Here is a 15,017-nt window from a genome sequence, read left to right as displayed (position 1 = left end):
ACAAACACGGAATGTGTTAGAGGGCCCTTAGTTTTAATCTCAAGTCCTCAAAGCTTTCATTTTTTTCTCATTAAGGCTTAATTTATGGCCCCTCCATGCACTATGGTATTTCTAGAGTTTTGTGAAATCTTTCTCTATTTTGAGTATTTGTGCTTCTTTGTATGTGAAAGATGGCTGAAAAAATGACGGGATTCTGCCAGCTTTTTTCTGGACTCTCTGAGGTTGCAAATGAACATTCCTGCAGTATAGATAGGGAACAGAAAAATGTAAGTGACTTTAACTAGATGTACAGTTACACTATGGGGCTACATACTTGGGCGTCTTAGCAGCTTAGAGAAGGTGTCGAGACATGGTTTCTGCCATGGGCTGACTCACAACGCTAGATTTGCTGGGATGACCACAGGCCAACTTCAGTTCATGCTGCTGTCTTCCATATGAGGAGCATCAGCTGTCCAGGTGCAAGATCAAGTGCCCAATTGTCTCCATAGCAAGGATGTGAAAATACTATTTAATTCCTAAGTTTTTGGTCCTACATGTTATCTGATTGGCCAGAGGCAGGGGAAACAAGTCACTCACCATCCTTCTATCCTTCCCTCCTAGCGTTTAGGCATAATGAATGTCCTGATCCTGGAGTGCCTGTGAATGGAAAGCGATTTGGTGACAGCCTCCAGCTGGGCAGCTCTGTGTCCTTCCTTTGCGATGACGGCTTCATCCGGACCCACGGCTCAGAAACCATCACTTGCATCCTGAAGGAAGGAAACGTGGTTTGGAACAATGCAGTGCTCAGATGTGAAGGTAAATTTTAATATTCTCCTTTCTAGTCTGCACACACGCATGAGGGAGAACCACCCCCTGGTCCTTGCGACCTTTGGGAAAAACAGCAGAACAGAGGAAGGAAGATACATGGAGATAACTTTTTCAGTCCTGATTTTTGATATATGTATAATATATTATATAATCTTTATATAATAGAAGAAGCAAAAGGTACAGATTGTTACAGTGAAAAGAACAGTGAACTCGTTGCTGCAGAAATTCATACACACGGTCATCTTCAATGTATTTTTGTCAGTGTGGTACTTCAGTCCCTTTTAATGGGTTCTGGCAGTCGAGAGCCAGAAATTTCGGAGTTTACAGCTCTTTGCGGTTACAGCTATGAGTTTCTGCCCAGAAATGGGGGAAATGGGTTGAATTAGATGCTTTAGTACAGATTTCAAAGCTTTTCCTAGTTCTTTAAAGTCCTTAAAGCTTCTACCTAGAAAAACAGAAGTGAAATGAAAAGCGCTTGTTAGAAATGAAAAGTCTTCCTCTCCCCTCTGTTCTCAGAGAACGGATGCTATGCACTGATATTTATAACAATTTGAATCACAGATTTACTGTAATATTGAGAAATAATCCCAGTAATTGGCCATCCATTTTAAAAGCAGATCAGCAGTGAAAAGTGCAGGATCTATTCCACTGTCTTTCAAATTAAAAGAAGGTATCCCTTGCATTCAATAACTTTTATGCAGTAAGAAGTTGGGTTTTTATATTCTTGTATAATTTTACCTTTGAAAGCAGTTGATGATAAGATATCTGTAGGTTTGATTCAGGGTTTCCATTCCCTTCACCAGTGTGAGCCTTTAAGTTTATGTATCTATATCTGGTAGAAAGGAAGCATATATTAAATAATACACTTTTTATCAGCTTTTATCTTTGAAAGCTTTGATAACCTTATGTTGTTAACTTGTGCTTTTTTCTCTGTGATCATAGTGGTTATCTCTTTGACTCAGCCTTCAGTGTGCACTCAATTATGTGTACATTTTAATTAGCCTTTTTTAAAAAGAAGGAAGTATATGGATCTAAAATACTGTTTAGTGCTTGAAAAAATTAATGGGAAAGAAAGAGATCTGAAAAAGAGTTGAAAGAGGGATAGAAGTCCTAACAGGAATTTGTGTAGCTTTGGGGGAAGAAAGGAGCTGCTTATTCAAAAACAACTGGTTAGGATCCAGTTTAGATCAATTGACTTTCATCTGGCATCCTTTCAGAGCAGCAGTGAAGCTTTTAGGCCCAAATTTACGGAGATATTTAAGGAGATAAATGTTCAGATAAACACCTGCCTCACCCAAAGGCTTTGAAAAGTCCCGCTTGTAGCAGTAGGGCCCTTTGCAAACCCAAGTGGTAACTGGTGATGAGCCCTCTGCGCCCTGTCAGGTCTCAAGCCCTGTCCCCCTTATGCAAAGCCCCCCTGAGTCCCCGAATGGTTGGGGTTGGAAGGGACTTTTTTCAGGTCGTTTGTAGAAGCCTGCCCCAGCGTTGGCCCTGCTCCGGCAGCCTGTGTGCAGAAGCAGGAGCCCACCTGGGCTGTGGAGACCGAGTTGGCTGAGAGTGTTGGGGGCAGCCGGTGTGGATGGTGGCTTGGTCTGCTCGGTGGAAATTCTCTGATCCATGAAGGTCACCTGGCTTGGTTGCTACATGGAGACATGGGTGTCCCATTCCAGTAAGTGAACCCAGTGGGATCTGAAGAAAAACTGGCCAACAAAGCCAGCAAGGCGCTGAGCAGAGGGAACGCGCAGACTCACAGAGATAGGCACACGTTTCCACCCTCTGATTACTTGGAGGACAATACAGTGCGGTTACTTAGGACTATAGGATTTTGTAACTCTGGTCCAGCCGATCTAGTGTCCTTTCTCCAGAAAGGATAATAACATGCCTTCAGCTTCTGCTAATGGTGCAAGGGACTGCAACGTGGAATAAATGCCACAATCCTGTGGTGTCCCTTGTGGTAGAAAAGACATGACTCAATTACCACAGATATGAAAGATTTTCTTGCACCTGCAACTACTGAAATCCAAACTGACCTTGCAGTTTTCTCTGGTTTTATATCTAATAATTATTGGTATACCCTGTCTGCTTAGAGCTGCTGCACAAGGTCAGGCTACCGGCTCTCCCACAGATACGTTAGCAGCTTGCCACATCTTAAGTTTAGTCTAAAATGCTGGTTTCTTCCCAGCTAGTGTTACTATTTTGTCTGCTCTCATTATTTTTAACCCTTGAGAAACACTAATGCACAAAAGCTACTGCATAGCAGGAAAACACGGTGCGGCAGTGATGGGTAAGTCCAATCTTGATGCAGCTTGCCCGATGCCTCTCACCTGACTTGTGTCATCCTCTCCTCAGCGCCGTGCGGGGGCCACCTCACGTCTCCCAGTGGGACCATCCTGTCCCCCGGCTGGCCCGGATTCTACAAGGACTCCCTGAACTGCGCGTGGGTCGTGGAAGCCCAGCCAGGCTACCCCATCAAGATCACGTTTGACAGGTGAGCACTGGATTTTTAAAAAGCTTTTTATTCACACGTTTAACAATTGCTTTCAGTTCTTCTTGCAGACTCCTGAGTTACAGCCACCCCCACCAGGAGGGGGGATGAACCGCTCTTTGTTGTGTTTTGCACTGAGTTTCTATTTTTTTTTTTTTCTTCTTCCCAAACTCCTTGCAGGATATTAAAAGTCACTTAACATTCAAGAAAAAAAATGTGGGAAATGGTGATTTTCCCTTCTTGTTTTGACTGACTCCTGCTAATTTGCAGTGCTGTTCTAGACACACTGAGAACGCGCTCTCAGAGGGTGCTCAGCCAGCCAGGGAAGCAGCAGCTGGGAGGGTTTGCCCTGACTCAGTATTTAGTCTCCTGGCTTGCCCTGGGTTTCACAACTCGAGCAGGTTATACTTTCTTGAATCTGGATCTATACGTCTGAGAACTGATTATTAGAAATCACTGTTGTTATTGCACTCACAGCTGGGAGCATGTCTGTAAGATTTTGAGGACCATGTGCAGTTGCACAGTAGATACAGGTCCCATTATGGTCACTGCTAGAGACCATGCCCTAAGGAACTTTCAGTAGAAAAAAGCAGGGGAGGAAATAAAGGCTTTGACAGAGAAAGCAACTTCTCCCAAGTGGCAGGAATTGAACCTAGTCCACTGGATCATACCTCTCTCTTACACAGCATAAAAAAGATTCACATAGCGTAAGACACTTGTTGACACAAAGACCTTACTGCATCAGTAGATGAAGCAGATGAAAGATCAGAAAGAAACTAAAATGTGTAGGAGGGAAATGATTGTTCTCAGATGCTCAGGCAACCAAAGATCAAGCAGTAGAATTGGGCCCATATATTATCACATGGCCTTTGCTGCCTTCTAGTCATCAGGACCCATTCAGGATTACAATATAGAAAAACTATACATGTCATTTTTTCACAGTCGTATTCTTGTGTCCATTTCAGATTTAAAACTGAGGTGAATTATGACACCCTGGAAGTGCGAGATGGCCGGTCCTATTCTTCCCCGTTGATAGGTGTCTATGATGGGACTCAGGTGCCCCAGTTCCTCATCAGCACCAGCAACTACCTCTACCTCCTCTTCACCACTGACAAAAGCCACTCTGATATAGGCTTTCAGATCCGATACGAAAGTAAGTGCAGTTATTCAGGTAATTTTGCCTTCTCCCGCAGCACAAAGGGCTCAATCAGAGGCCCGTTGGAGTTGCTTCTCCCCTTTGCCAGGCAGTTAGCATTATTACAGAGACGTGTGTTGAGAATGCAAAGCTGTTATAAGGCAGCAGCAGTTTCTGCTGTATGACCATCTTAATTATTTAGGAGGTTTTATTTTTATTTTAGCATCTATAGAATATAATAGAAGGAAGCAGAGTTGATTTCCTCTGTCCATTTCATCCTCTCACCTTGGGAGTAATCAGTAGGACTTTGAGTTGGTGGAAGGAGTGAGCTTTCTCACAGGCTAATGACTGCACCTTGCAGCAGACTCTGCAGCCAGCTAAGGGATCTGATGCGAATGGGTTTGTTTGCCACAGCTGTGAAGCTCCAGTCCGACCATTGTTTAGATCCGGGGATCCCTGTAAACGGACAGCGCCACGGCAATGATTTCTACGTGGGCGCGCTGGTGACGTTCAGCTGCGATTCCGGCTATACCCTAAGCGACAGCGAAGCCCTGGAGTGTGAGCCAAACTTCCAGTGGAGCCGGCCGCTGCCCAGCTGTGAGGGTAAGGACCGTAGAAGACAACGTCTGCAGGAGATGGTAATCACTGCATTTGCAGGTCTGCTGTGGAACAGAGGCTGCAGCTTCTTGCTTTACTGCAGTTTTTTTCCCATGGTTGTCAGACATGCCCAAAGCAGCAGTTCTGAAATAACATTTGATCGGTGTATCTAATTTATGATTTGGATGGGTTGGGCTATGTGCTGACATTCAGACGGACCGACTGTTCTTCCAATTAATGATGGGTTTTGAATTCTTTTTATTTATTTATTTATTTGCAGCTCTATGTGGAGGTTACATTCGTGGTTCCAGTGGTACCATCTTATCCCCAGGCTTCCCTGATTTCTATCCCAACAACTTAAACTGCACCTGGACAATAGAAACATCACATGGGAAAGGTGAGAAAGCTTTAGCTTAAAGGGGGTTCAGAGATGGATTTGGGTCTGGAGGAGGGTAGTCTGTGGGAGGCCAGTGCTCCCTGTGCAAACTAGGAGTTTGTCTTCAAGGCAGTGATGATTGGTGCCCATGTGCTTGGCTAGCTGCCATTCTTGCCACCAGCCAAACATTGTTTCTGGACAAGATGTAAAGGTTTTTATGGTCATATCTTACTTCCTTTAAAATGGAGAGAATTAAGATTAAGAGGGAAGGATGGCTCCAGATTTGAGAGCTTGTGCCAGGAGTTACCCTCAGGCTTAGAAAGAGAGCTTTGTGGCAGTATTCCCTGAAAAGTTAGATGATGTTTTGGATGCTCAGTACCACTAGTAATGCCATACAGAGGAAGGAAAACAGCCAGTGATGTCACTGTAGAAGTTTTTGGTACTCAGTAGTACTTTTACCCATATTCTCCTTTGCAGTGATGGTTCATTATCTGTATAACATTTTACAGAGGGAAGCATTTAGTAAATTATTTCCAAACGTGGGACAGAATCCAGTCTCGTTTCCCAGCTCTGTCCTAGTTCTGCAGCTCATTTGCCCACTAGCTAGGAGTATTTATGTATTGTCATCAGAGATGGAAGTTACAGGTCTATGTAGTTCAGTCTCCTGTGCAACATAGGCCAATCTTGCATGTCGTGGTGGAAAATTGCCAGAAACTGCATCATCGACAATTAGGGAGCAAGTTTTATGTGCAAGGGCGAGGGGATTTTTTTCCTAATCCAATCAGTATCTACTTGGGGTAAGCATGAAGGGTTTATACCCTTTATGTAATTCTATGCTCTCTTATACAGCTCTCTCTCTTTAGTTGTACCGGATATCAGCACAACGGGAGCTATCATGAACCAATTTTGCAATGCCCATTTGTATTAGAGCATATAAACTTGTCAATGAACAGCACAGTGCATTAAGGGAACCATCACATGCTGTGAAAAGTATTCTGTTGAGTAGCAGCAATCCACTCTTCATTAATCTGCCCTGCCTCGGATTCAGCTCTTCCGCTGAGACACTGCAGTATCCTGTTGCTAAGCTAAGCACAACACAGCAAACTGACACTCTTTTATAAAGTGTAATTCTGATGGCGTGTGTGCTTTTATGCCAACATCAAAAGAAAATCTTCTGACCAAGCTAAGCAAGGCTTCAGGAAAGGTGCATTTTCAAATAGCAGGGGTATGTCTGCACAGGTCCAGGGTTTTTTTCCCCTGTCCTGTGAAGGATCGTGCTGTGGCCATGTAGTGCAGGGAACAGCACCATTAGAAATACTTCTCTGCGCATCATTTAGAGCACTTTGGTGCGACACGGTTTTAGATTATTCAAAGAATTTGGATCAGAACCATCTTGAACTGGACAAATGTATTTTTCACACTTAGAGAAGCTAGATATTGAGCTCTCTGAAAAGCTGGTACAAGTTTTGGTACTTTGAGGCCTCTGAGTTTTTTAAAAAACTCTAGCCTCAGCTGTGGGTACTGAATATTAGCAAATCAAACCAGGAGCTTATCTGTAAAACTGGCTAATTGTAGCTAGAATTTTTAGGCCTCCAGGCCTTTGACAAGAGTTTCAGCTATTTTCACCTATCAGGTTATGCTGGAAAGAGGGAAGGAAAGGTGAGGACGAGATTCTGAGCAAAGGATTTGAGTGTTTAAAGTAAAAGACTCGTCTCCACCGATGCAAGGAGCGTGTTGGTATCGTTGTGTTTGGCTGGATGTTTTCATCACCCTCCTTGCCCACTGCTGTTATCAGTGCTGTTGCCCAGGAGCTGGTTAGAAGGCAGCGGGCTCGCTCTGCCCTCGCTCCGGCGTGGCCGTCGGAGGCGCTGGCTCTGCGGTGGGCGCTTTGCCCCAGGCCTGCCAGAACGGCTGTCTCCGGGCTTGGCAAGCTGCAGCTGGTCAGCTGCTGGGGAGCAGGAAAGCTCCAAGTCCAGGCAGAGGTTAGGGGGGGAGCAGAGGATATGTAGAGGATGTTATATCAGTACAGTTATAATAAGCTGGAGCGTAGCCAAGTTTCATGTCAGAAAACCGCTCCTTCCTTGTCCATGGGGTTCAGATGAGTCGTTTATTTACCGATACAATGAAAGAGGGGCACAAAGAAAGATGTCCTGTTCTCTAATGCTTTGTGAAAGATGCTGAAGTCTGTTTAGATGCTGGGCTGTGTTGGGGGCCTGTACGTACGCACACATACAGGTACATACTCGTTCTTTCTCTTGCAGCAATGTTCTGTTTCTCTTAATGCTCTATTTTCCTAGCCATTGTTGTATTAAAGTGCTGCGTAATGCCTTGCAACAGGCGTCTCCCAGCTCTTTTCAGCATTCTTGCAGCGTATCTTCTCGTTCCTAAAGTGCAATGGAATAGAGTGATCCCACGTCAGAGCAGTAGCCCTTGAGATGGAATGAATTTAGTCCCTGGAGAACAGAATAGGCCTAATAAAAAGCATAACTGAACCCCTTTCTGAGCTCACTTCAGCCGAGGCACACTTGCGCTGCCGTGTTCTCTTTGTGTTTTGTCCTTGTCTTTGTTACCTGTTCTTGGAGATCGCTGTGTGAATTTTGGTGCTCGTTAAAGCCGGAACCTTTAATAAATCTGCTGTGAGCAGCATTAACAGGCAAGGGATATACTTGCGTCTCTTGGGTGTTTGCCAGCGCACCTCGTTTTTCTTGTCCTCGTTTTAGGCTTCCTGCCCCCGCCTCTGCGGATGCCTCTCTGCAGGGCTTGCAGCGCTCCGGCCGTCCCAGGCCCCCAGCGGCTTTCGGTTCCTGCAGGAGAGCTCAGGGCGGGCTCCTGACTTGACGTTCGAGCACGGAGATCGCTCCCAGCGCAGATCAGTGCAGGCTTCCCTGTAACCAGGCGTCTCCCCGCAGCTCCCTGAGCAGGAGCATTGCCTGGCTTCTGCTTGGGTTTTTGTGGGGGTCTTTCAGCCCATGGTTCAGCTTCTGATGAAGTGCTGAACTAGTGCCTTTTTTTGTGTTTCACAGCAGTGTTTTTTCCCAAATCATGAACATCCTAAATCTTAGGGTCGATAAATCTTAGGACTGATATTTTATTCCAATTTGCATATAATCTGTCAGCAATCAGCATGCACGTGTGTGTGAGGGCGGTGGGGTCAAGATGAGTTATCCAGAGGCTGACCCCGAGACACAGGTTTTTTTGTGTTGGTGGGTGAGTTAGTACTTAAAATGAATGACCAGCTCTTCCAGGCTAGGTCGTATTGGCACCCACGATGTTCAACACTGAGAAGTCAGAACTCTGGAAAAAGTAGGTTTCTACAGGATGAAGTGATTCAGCCCAATCTAATTTGTTTCCCTGCTGTGCTGATCTGGTGTCTTGCCTGGCATTTGGAAGTTCCTAATATTATTCTCTTGCCTAAGTCCTGTGGTATGAATGCTGATTACTCCTTTTCCCTATTGACAGCAGGACTCCGAGTTTGACTGATGGATTGATTCGTTATCCATCTGCCGCAATTTGAGTTGCAGATTCGTGATCCTTCCTGTGCCAATAGCATTGGCGTGAGGCGCCTGCACACCTCTTTCTTGGGGCTTGACACTGGCAATGGCAGCTCCTTTCATCTCAGCGTTGCGGAGAGGGTTACTGACTCATGTTCTTTGCTTGCTGAAAAAATTGATAGCCCAACCTCAGGCTTCTGTCTTGCTTTTCCTTTTTGAGTTCTTATAGCTTTTTTTCCTTTGTCTTCCTTCTGTCTTTTCTGTATCTTGCAGTTCATTTATTAGTCCTATCATATTGTATAACTTTTTGGCTCTGTTGGCTAATTTTAGCCAAATTTGATGAAAGGGGAGATGTCTGAAATGTGTTAAATTCCAGTAAGTTTCATGAAGAGAGACAGCCCCATACTGGTATCTCCCGTGGCTGTAAACGCTGCAGCTTCTGTTCAGTTGCATCAGGAGTAAAATTCAGGGCTTCCAACTCCCAGGCCGCTGGACCATTCCCTGCCGGCTCAGCAACGGAGCGGTGAAACGTTCCGCGTCATAAAAGCCAATCTCGAGTCGTTCACTTCGAGATCTTTATGAAGTTCATGCACTTGAGCAGCACATGACTCTCCTAGGTGAAACAAGACGGTTGTTACAGGAGTTATTTTTATGCACCTGCAGACACTGATTTACTCTATGGACTAATGGGCTGTACAATTCAAGTTTAAAAGCAGCTTAATTTTAAAGCTATTTAAATGCTGAAAAAGAGACTGATTTTTCAATCTGAGAACTTCTAAATGATTTCTTTTCCCTATTATTTTGTTGGGTTTTTTTACAGAGAATAGAAAAAAGCACATTTGCAGAGACATTTTGTGCCACAGTAAATTTCAGACCAGAATAAAGGTTTAGTCAGAATCACAAATCCTTTAAAATAAGTTTGCAATTAGCCCTTACAGCTACAGTTACAGAGCTCTTAACTGGCTCTGCTGCCAGAGCGGCCCGGCGCCACGTGATTGGAGTTGTTATCTGCAAAGAGCTGGAGTGAGGACTCTCCCCCCAGTTCTGGGGAACCAAATTATGCTCATGTTTCTCCAGTGGTGTGATTTTGGCGCAGTGATGTTACTGCAGTTTCTTAGATTGGCTTTTGTAAAGGCGAGGGTATAAATCTACAGTCGGTTGATAAACAGAAAAAGCTTAAAACATTTTGTATTCACTGCATCTCAACAAGTTTTCAAGCCAAAATAGGTCGTAACTGTTTTCAATCAACTTGTACCGCTGGTAAGAATAATAAACATTTGGAAACTTAGCAGTTTCCTTCCTTCCTTCCTTTTTGGTATTTCCCAGAGGGGAACAGTGGAACTAAAAATTTTCTGGCAGGTTCCAAATAGTCTTTACCTGGAAATAAAGAAGTAATATTCAAAGTTCGTGAACAGAGCAAGCCCTCTTTCAGTCTTTGCCAAGCAGTCGGTCGCACAAATACTTGTGTGTGGGACTGAAGATCAGCAAGGTGCACCAAGCTGCTGGGTAGGGGCCAAGCTGGGCAGAGACCTGGGCAGCTCGGTGAGCCGTGCTGCTTCCCAACCGGCAAGCTCCATGGGAAAGACTTTGTGCCAGATACCAACCTCTGTGCCCTTCATTCCTTGGAGGGAAACTGCTTGCATATGACCAATAAACATTCGGAAAGAAATTGGATAGAGTTAGGGGTAAATGGGATATTCAGAGTTACAATTTGATGCTGACGAAAAACTGCTAGGATGGCTATTAAATCTCATGCTCCAGGGCTTCGTTCAGTCTCTAGGTTAGTTTCACTCTGATCTCCAGAAATTAATGGGAGATGGGGAACAAGGGGGAGATTATTCCTCTGATGCTTATTTACAGGTTTCCTGTGCTTCCTTTTGAAGCAGCTGATGCTGTGCATTGGCAGAGATGGGATGCAGAGCGAGACAGCCCTTGGTCTCCCCAGGCTAGCAGTGTCTGTGTTGTTAATCATTACTTTAAATGAAATAACTTGGTCATGCCACTGGGCGCTCCTGATGTGCTTGTGAAGAGGTAGTGAGCTGGCTGTGACTAATGAAGACCAGCTTACAACACTTGTGTTCGCACCGAGGAGCGTGTTTCTCTGTATACAGCCCCGTTGGGTTCAGGGGGATTAAGAGGAGTGTGACGTGCAATTCGGCGAGAGCCGGGCTGCTGGAGCCTGCCCCGCGTGCTTGGGAAGTGCGCTGAGATCTGCGGGTGAAAGAAACCATATAAATGCAAAGAGGCTTTTTCATTGCTAGGCGTTGCTTTAGCTTGCTAACTTCGTGTGACGGGGTTTCTGATCTAGGATCCTGCCTCGCTTGTCTTTCTGAAAGCTGTTGCTGGCATTTTTTGTTTTTCAAAAGCAGAATTATTTTCCAGAGAATAAGTGTTTCTAATTGCGTTTGAATTCCAGTGTGGAAATCACCTAGCTTGGAGGCTTTTGCAAAACCTTGAAGTACTTCTTATTTTGTGTCTGTAGGTGTGAAGGATGCTTTTAGTAATCCGTTACTCCTTCCTTGCTCATTTACAAATGCAGCAAGGTCACAGCCTTCCAGCCTGAATGTTTCAAGTTGTTGAAACTGAATTTGGGAGAACAGAAGAGCAGTTTTCCTGTCTTTGGCTGATTCTTTTCATAGTTGGATCTGTTGTGGTATTTATTTTTTTCAATACAATGTGGATAATAAAAGTGTCGGGATCTCTTTGCTTCCAGAATTTTTCTACAGAGGGCAGGAGCTGGGCTCGGCTGCCCCTGTGAGCACCCTGCCCACGTCCTCAGCTGCGTGTGCGGCTCCTGCCGTGCCCCTCGGAGCAGGAGCAGGCTCCTGGGAACGGGTCTCCAGCAAGAAGTGACAACTCATTGCGGGACAGGGCTGTGCTGGGCGCTCCTGCTCAGTCATGGGACGTAGCCCTCGCCTGGGACGTGGGCTTGCGTTGCACGGGAGCCGCCAGGGCTGAGGGTTTGTCGGCGGTCCATGCCCGCGCGCCTCTTGGGGAGCAGTGTTCGGTCCCATCGTAGGAGGGTGTGCAAAGCCTCTCTTCGACCTCCCTGGTCCTTTGCTTAAGCCCTATTTTTGTAGGTATAAATTCCTTCCAGAACGTTTTTGTTTTGTTTTGAAGTCCTCACAGCTACAGCTCTTGCTCTTCTTGTGACTAATCTAAAGGTCAACGTTTTTAAAATATAATAATCTTCGATGGTGCCAGGCTCGGTCCTTCATGCCGCTGTCGCTCCTCAGGCTGGGCTGAGTTGTCTCTGTGCTACAGAGGCAAACGAATCGAAGATCTTAATTGCCTTGCTCTGGTCTAGGCCTTGTACTCTGCACCTTGTTCTGCCTTCCTCATCGATCTCATTTCTAATGTGCTTGTGCCCATGCATTGCAGTGCGCTGCCTCTTCCCAGCCGAGCTGCTGCTACAGGGAACCAGGAATATCCTCTGGCACCATCGCAGGGAGAGGAGAGGGCTTGGCTCCAGATGCAGGGTGCTGCAGAAACGCTGCTGAGGGGACCTGTCTCTGTTCCTTCCCCACAGGTGTGTTCTTCACCTTCCATACCTTCCACCTGGAGAACGGCCATGACTACCTGCTCATCACCGAGAACAGCAGCTTCTCTCAGCCGCTGAAACAGCTCACTGGCTCTCGGCTGCCTGCTCCGCTTAGTGCGGGGCTCTTCGGAAACTTCTCCGCTCAAATTCGCTTCATCTCAGACTTCTCCATGTCCTACGAGGGTTTCAACATCACCTTCTCTGGTAAGATCGGGGTGGGCAAAGACTTCGTTCTTTCCATTTCCTTCCTGCTTCAGTGCAAGTCTTGGAAATCATTTTCTGTTGATGCAGTGCATGTGATTGAGGTTGCTCTCTACACACTACTCTTATCACCCCAGTAAAGTGCTCTGGCGTTAAACCACTGTGTTCTTTGGATGTCCCAAGAAATATTCTCTTTGCAGGCACCATACTGACAGGGGTAGCAATTTTGTCTGCCTTAAGCCCCAGTAGATGACCGAAAGCTTGAACAGGGCATGTTCCCCAAATATACCTTCTAAATAAAAGTATTTTTAAATGCTGTTATTGGTTTTGCATTCATTTTTGAATGCCTCTTTTTGTTTGTTAATTTTTCTTGGACTTCCAATCTCTGGGAGTCCAGCAGGAATGAACATGTCTCTGTAATTACATTTTTCTTGTCTTGCATGATATCAGCTAGGGATTGAACCCACTGGAATTAAATACCACTACAAAGGTGTTTATTGCCCTCTCCTTTCTCACCTGATCAACTTTTCTGCTCTATTAATGGACAGAGTTTCATCTTGCATTTTCTTGGGGTATGTCATCCCTCTTTCCTCTAGATTCCTTCCTTCTCTGTTTATCAGAGGAAAATGACCGCAATAGGTACAGCATTTCCATTTCCAACACGGGAAGCTGTGACAGATGGGATCTTTTGGAAGGCAGCTTTGAGCAATCTGGACTTCTTGGATAAGGAGCAAAGCAGAGCTGGTCACTCCCGTTGTCCGTCTGGTCTCCTCGTTTCTTTTTCCTTTGGTTCGGTGCCCCACTTGGACGCCAACAGCCATTCAGCAAACTGCTCCTCCAGCGACCCAGCCTCTGCAGCTGGCTTCAGCCAGTCCTGGGTGTAACACGTGCCTTGTGTAACCTAGGCCACGTTCAGAAGAGCTCGCTGGCAGTGCTGGGGGACTGGGGACAGTATTTTCTTGCTGGGCTTTCTCTAATTGAGCTGCTCTAAGAGCTGAAGGAAGCAAACCCGGTGCCCAGAGGAGGGCATCGAGGCACGCGGTTTTGCTGAGTGCAACCGGCAGGCCCGATTCTGCATCCCTCGCCTGCCCCGTCGCACGGGCGCTGCCTCCTGCGTTGGACCCTGCTCTGCCGGCGAGGCTCGGGCTGCGTACAAGCACCGGTGAGAGACAACTTCTGCCCCCAGTGTTTCTGCCAAGCTGGAGGGCTGGGAGCAGGACACAAGGAAGGGGAATTGGTCATAGATCTTGAAGTAAGAATAGAACCAAGGTCTCTAAGGTTCAGCCCCGTACTGACTAAGCTAAGCCACTTCCCCTGCTGGCTCAAACTATGTGTTATTATACAAAATACTAATTTTTTCAGATGAAATTCCAGATCCTCAGAATTTGTCAGCGAAGAGTACTGTGTGCATGCTGCAATTGGAGAGAGACTCATATAATGGCACATTTGCTATGCAAAATAGATATCACACTTGCAAATAAACACTTTACTTGTATAATCTCTGCCTGAAGAGCGCAAGGTGTTTGTGTCCTTTAACCTGAATTCCTACAAATGACTGCCAAAGTGTTTGCCTGTGCACGCGTTTCAGAAAATGTAATCATTATTGCCTGAGTACCCCGATAAGCCATTCAGTAAAACAGGCAGTTAACAAACAAAAACTTACACGTTCTTGCTGTTCTTTTCTGTATCTACCATATCTTTCTAGCCCTGAGGGCAACAGCTGCACGTTCTGCCTGCTGGTGTGGAAGGGAAATGACCGTTCCTTATTGCGGAGCTCGCTGCTGATGTGCTTGCTGTCTTCAACGGACAGAGCTGTTGCCATAGATGCAGATAAAACCTTCTGCTGTGCTCAAAGAACTGGTTTCAGATACCTTTGTTCTGGCCTCTGAAATCAGAGATTCACATATGACACCCTGTGGAAACTAGTTGGAAAATTTCCAGTTAACTTTGATTTTGATGGAGGAAAATGGCCTTTCACCTTTAAAAACAAACAAACCAAAAAAACTGCATTGTAAATTATTTTCAATGTTTTTAGGGACTTCTTTCCTTTTTTGAGAGATGAAAATGGAAGTCAGTTATATTTTTAGTTTCCTGCTGATAAATGTGTACATACTTTCTACTTGGCAGTTCTGTTATTTTTCAAAAACTAACCCTCAAAAGAGGTTTCCTTCAAAATGTTTTGTGGCCAAAGACATACATTTGGCTATTAGCCATAATGCTACATGACCTTTCATTTAGCAGCTTAAATGTTCTCTTGCATTCCCCAAGCAGGATGCTGTGTGCATTCATTTTCTGGATTAGTAATGTAGAGGCAGCAGAAATCCCATTCGGATCAATTCATCTTCATTTGACTATAGCAGACACCAGACCTCTTAGTGTGCTGA

The 15,017-nt window shown here is 45.4% G+C and overlaps 1 protein-coding gene across 1 annotated transcript in view; it reads left to right on the top strand.

Annotated features, from left to right (window-relative positions):
* The window catches only part of CSMD2 (CUB and Sushi multiple domains 2), a 334,099-nt gene that overhangs the window by 203,762 nt on the left and 115,320 nt on the right, over nt 1-15,017 (top strand). The window contains 6 exon segments of the mRNA XM_067311607.1: nt 601-795; nt 3,157-3,295; nt 4,258-4,445; nt 4,842-5,030; nt 5,305-5,421; nt 12,421-12,636. Of these exon segments, the coding sequence (XP_067167708.1) occupies nt 601-795; nt 3,157-3,295; nt 4,258-4,445; nt 4,842-5,030; nt 5,305-5,421; nt 12,421-12,636 (1,044 nt within the window).

This window comes from Apteryx mantelli, chromosome 27, assembly GCF_036417845.1.
Source record: "Apteryx mantelli isolate bAptMan1 chromosome 27, bAptMan1.hap1, whole genome shotgun sequence".
Lineage (NCBI taxonomy): Eukaryota > Metazoa > Chordata > Aves > Apterygiformes > Apterygidae > Apteryx > Apteryx mantelli.
Note: the sequence above shows the minus strand (reverse complement) of the source record. Positions and strands in the feature narration are given on the sequence as shown.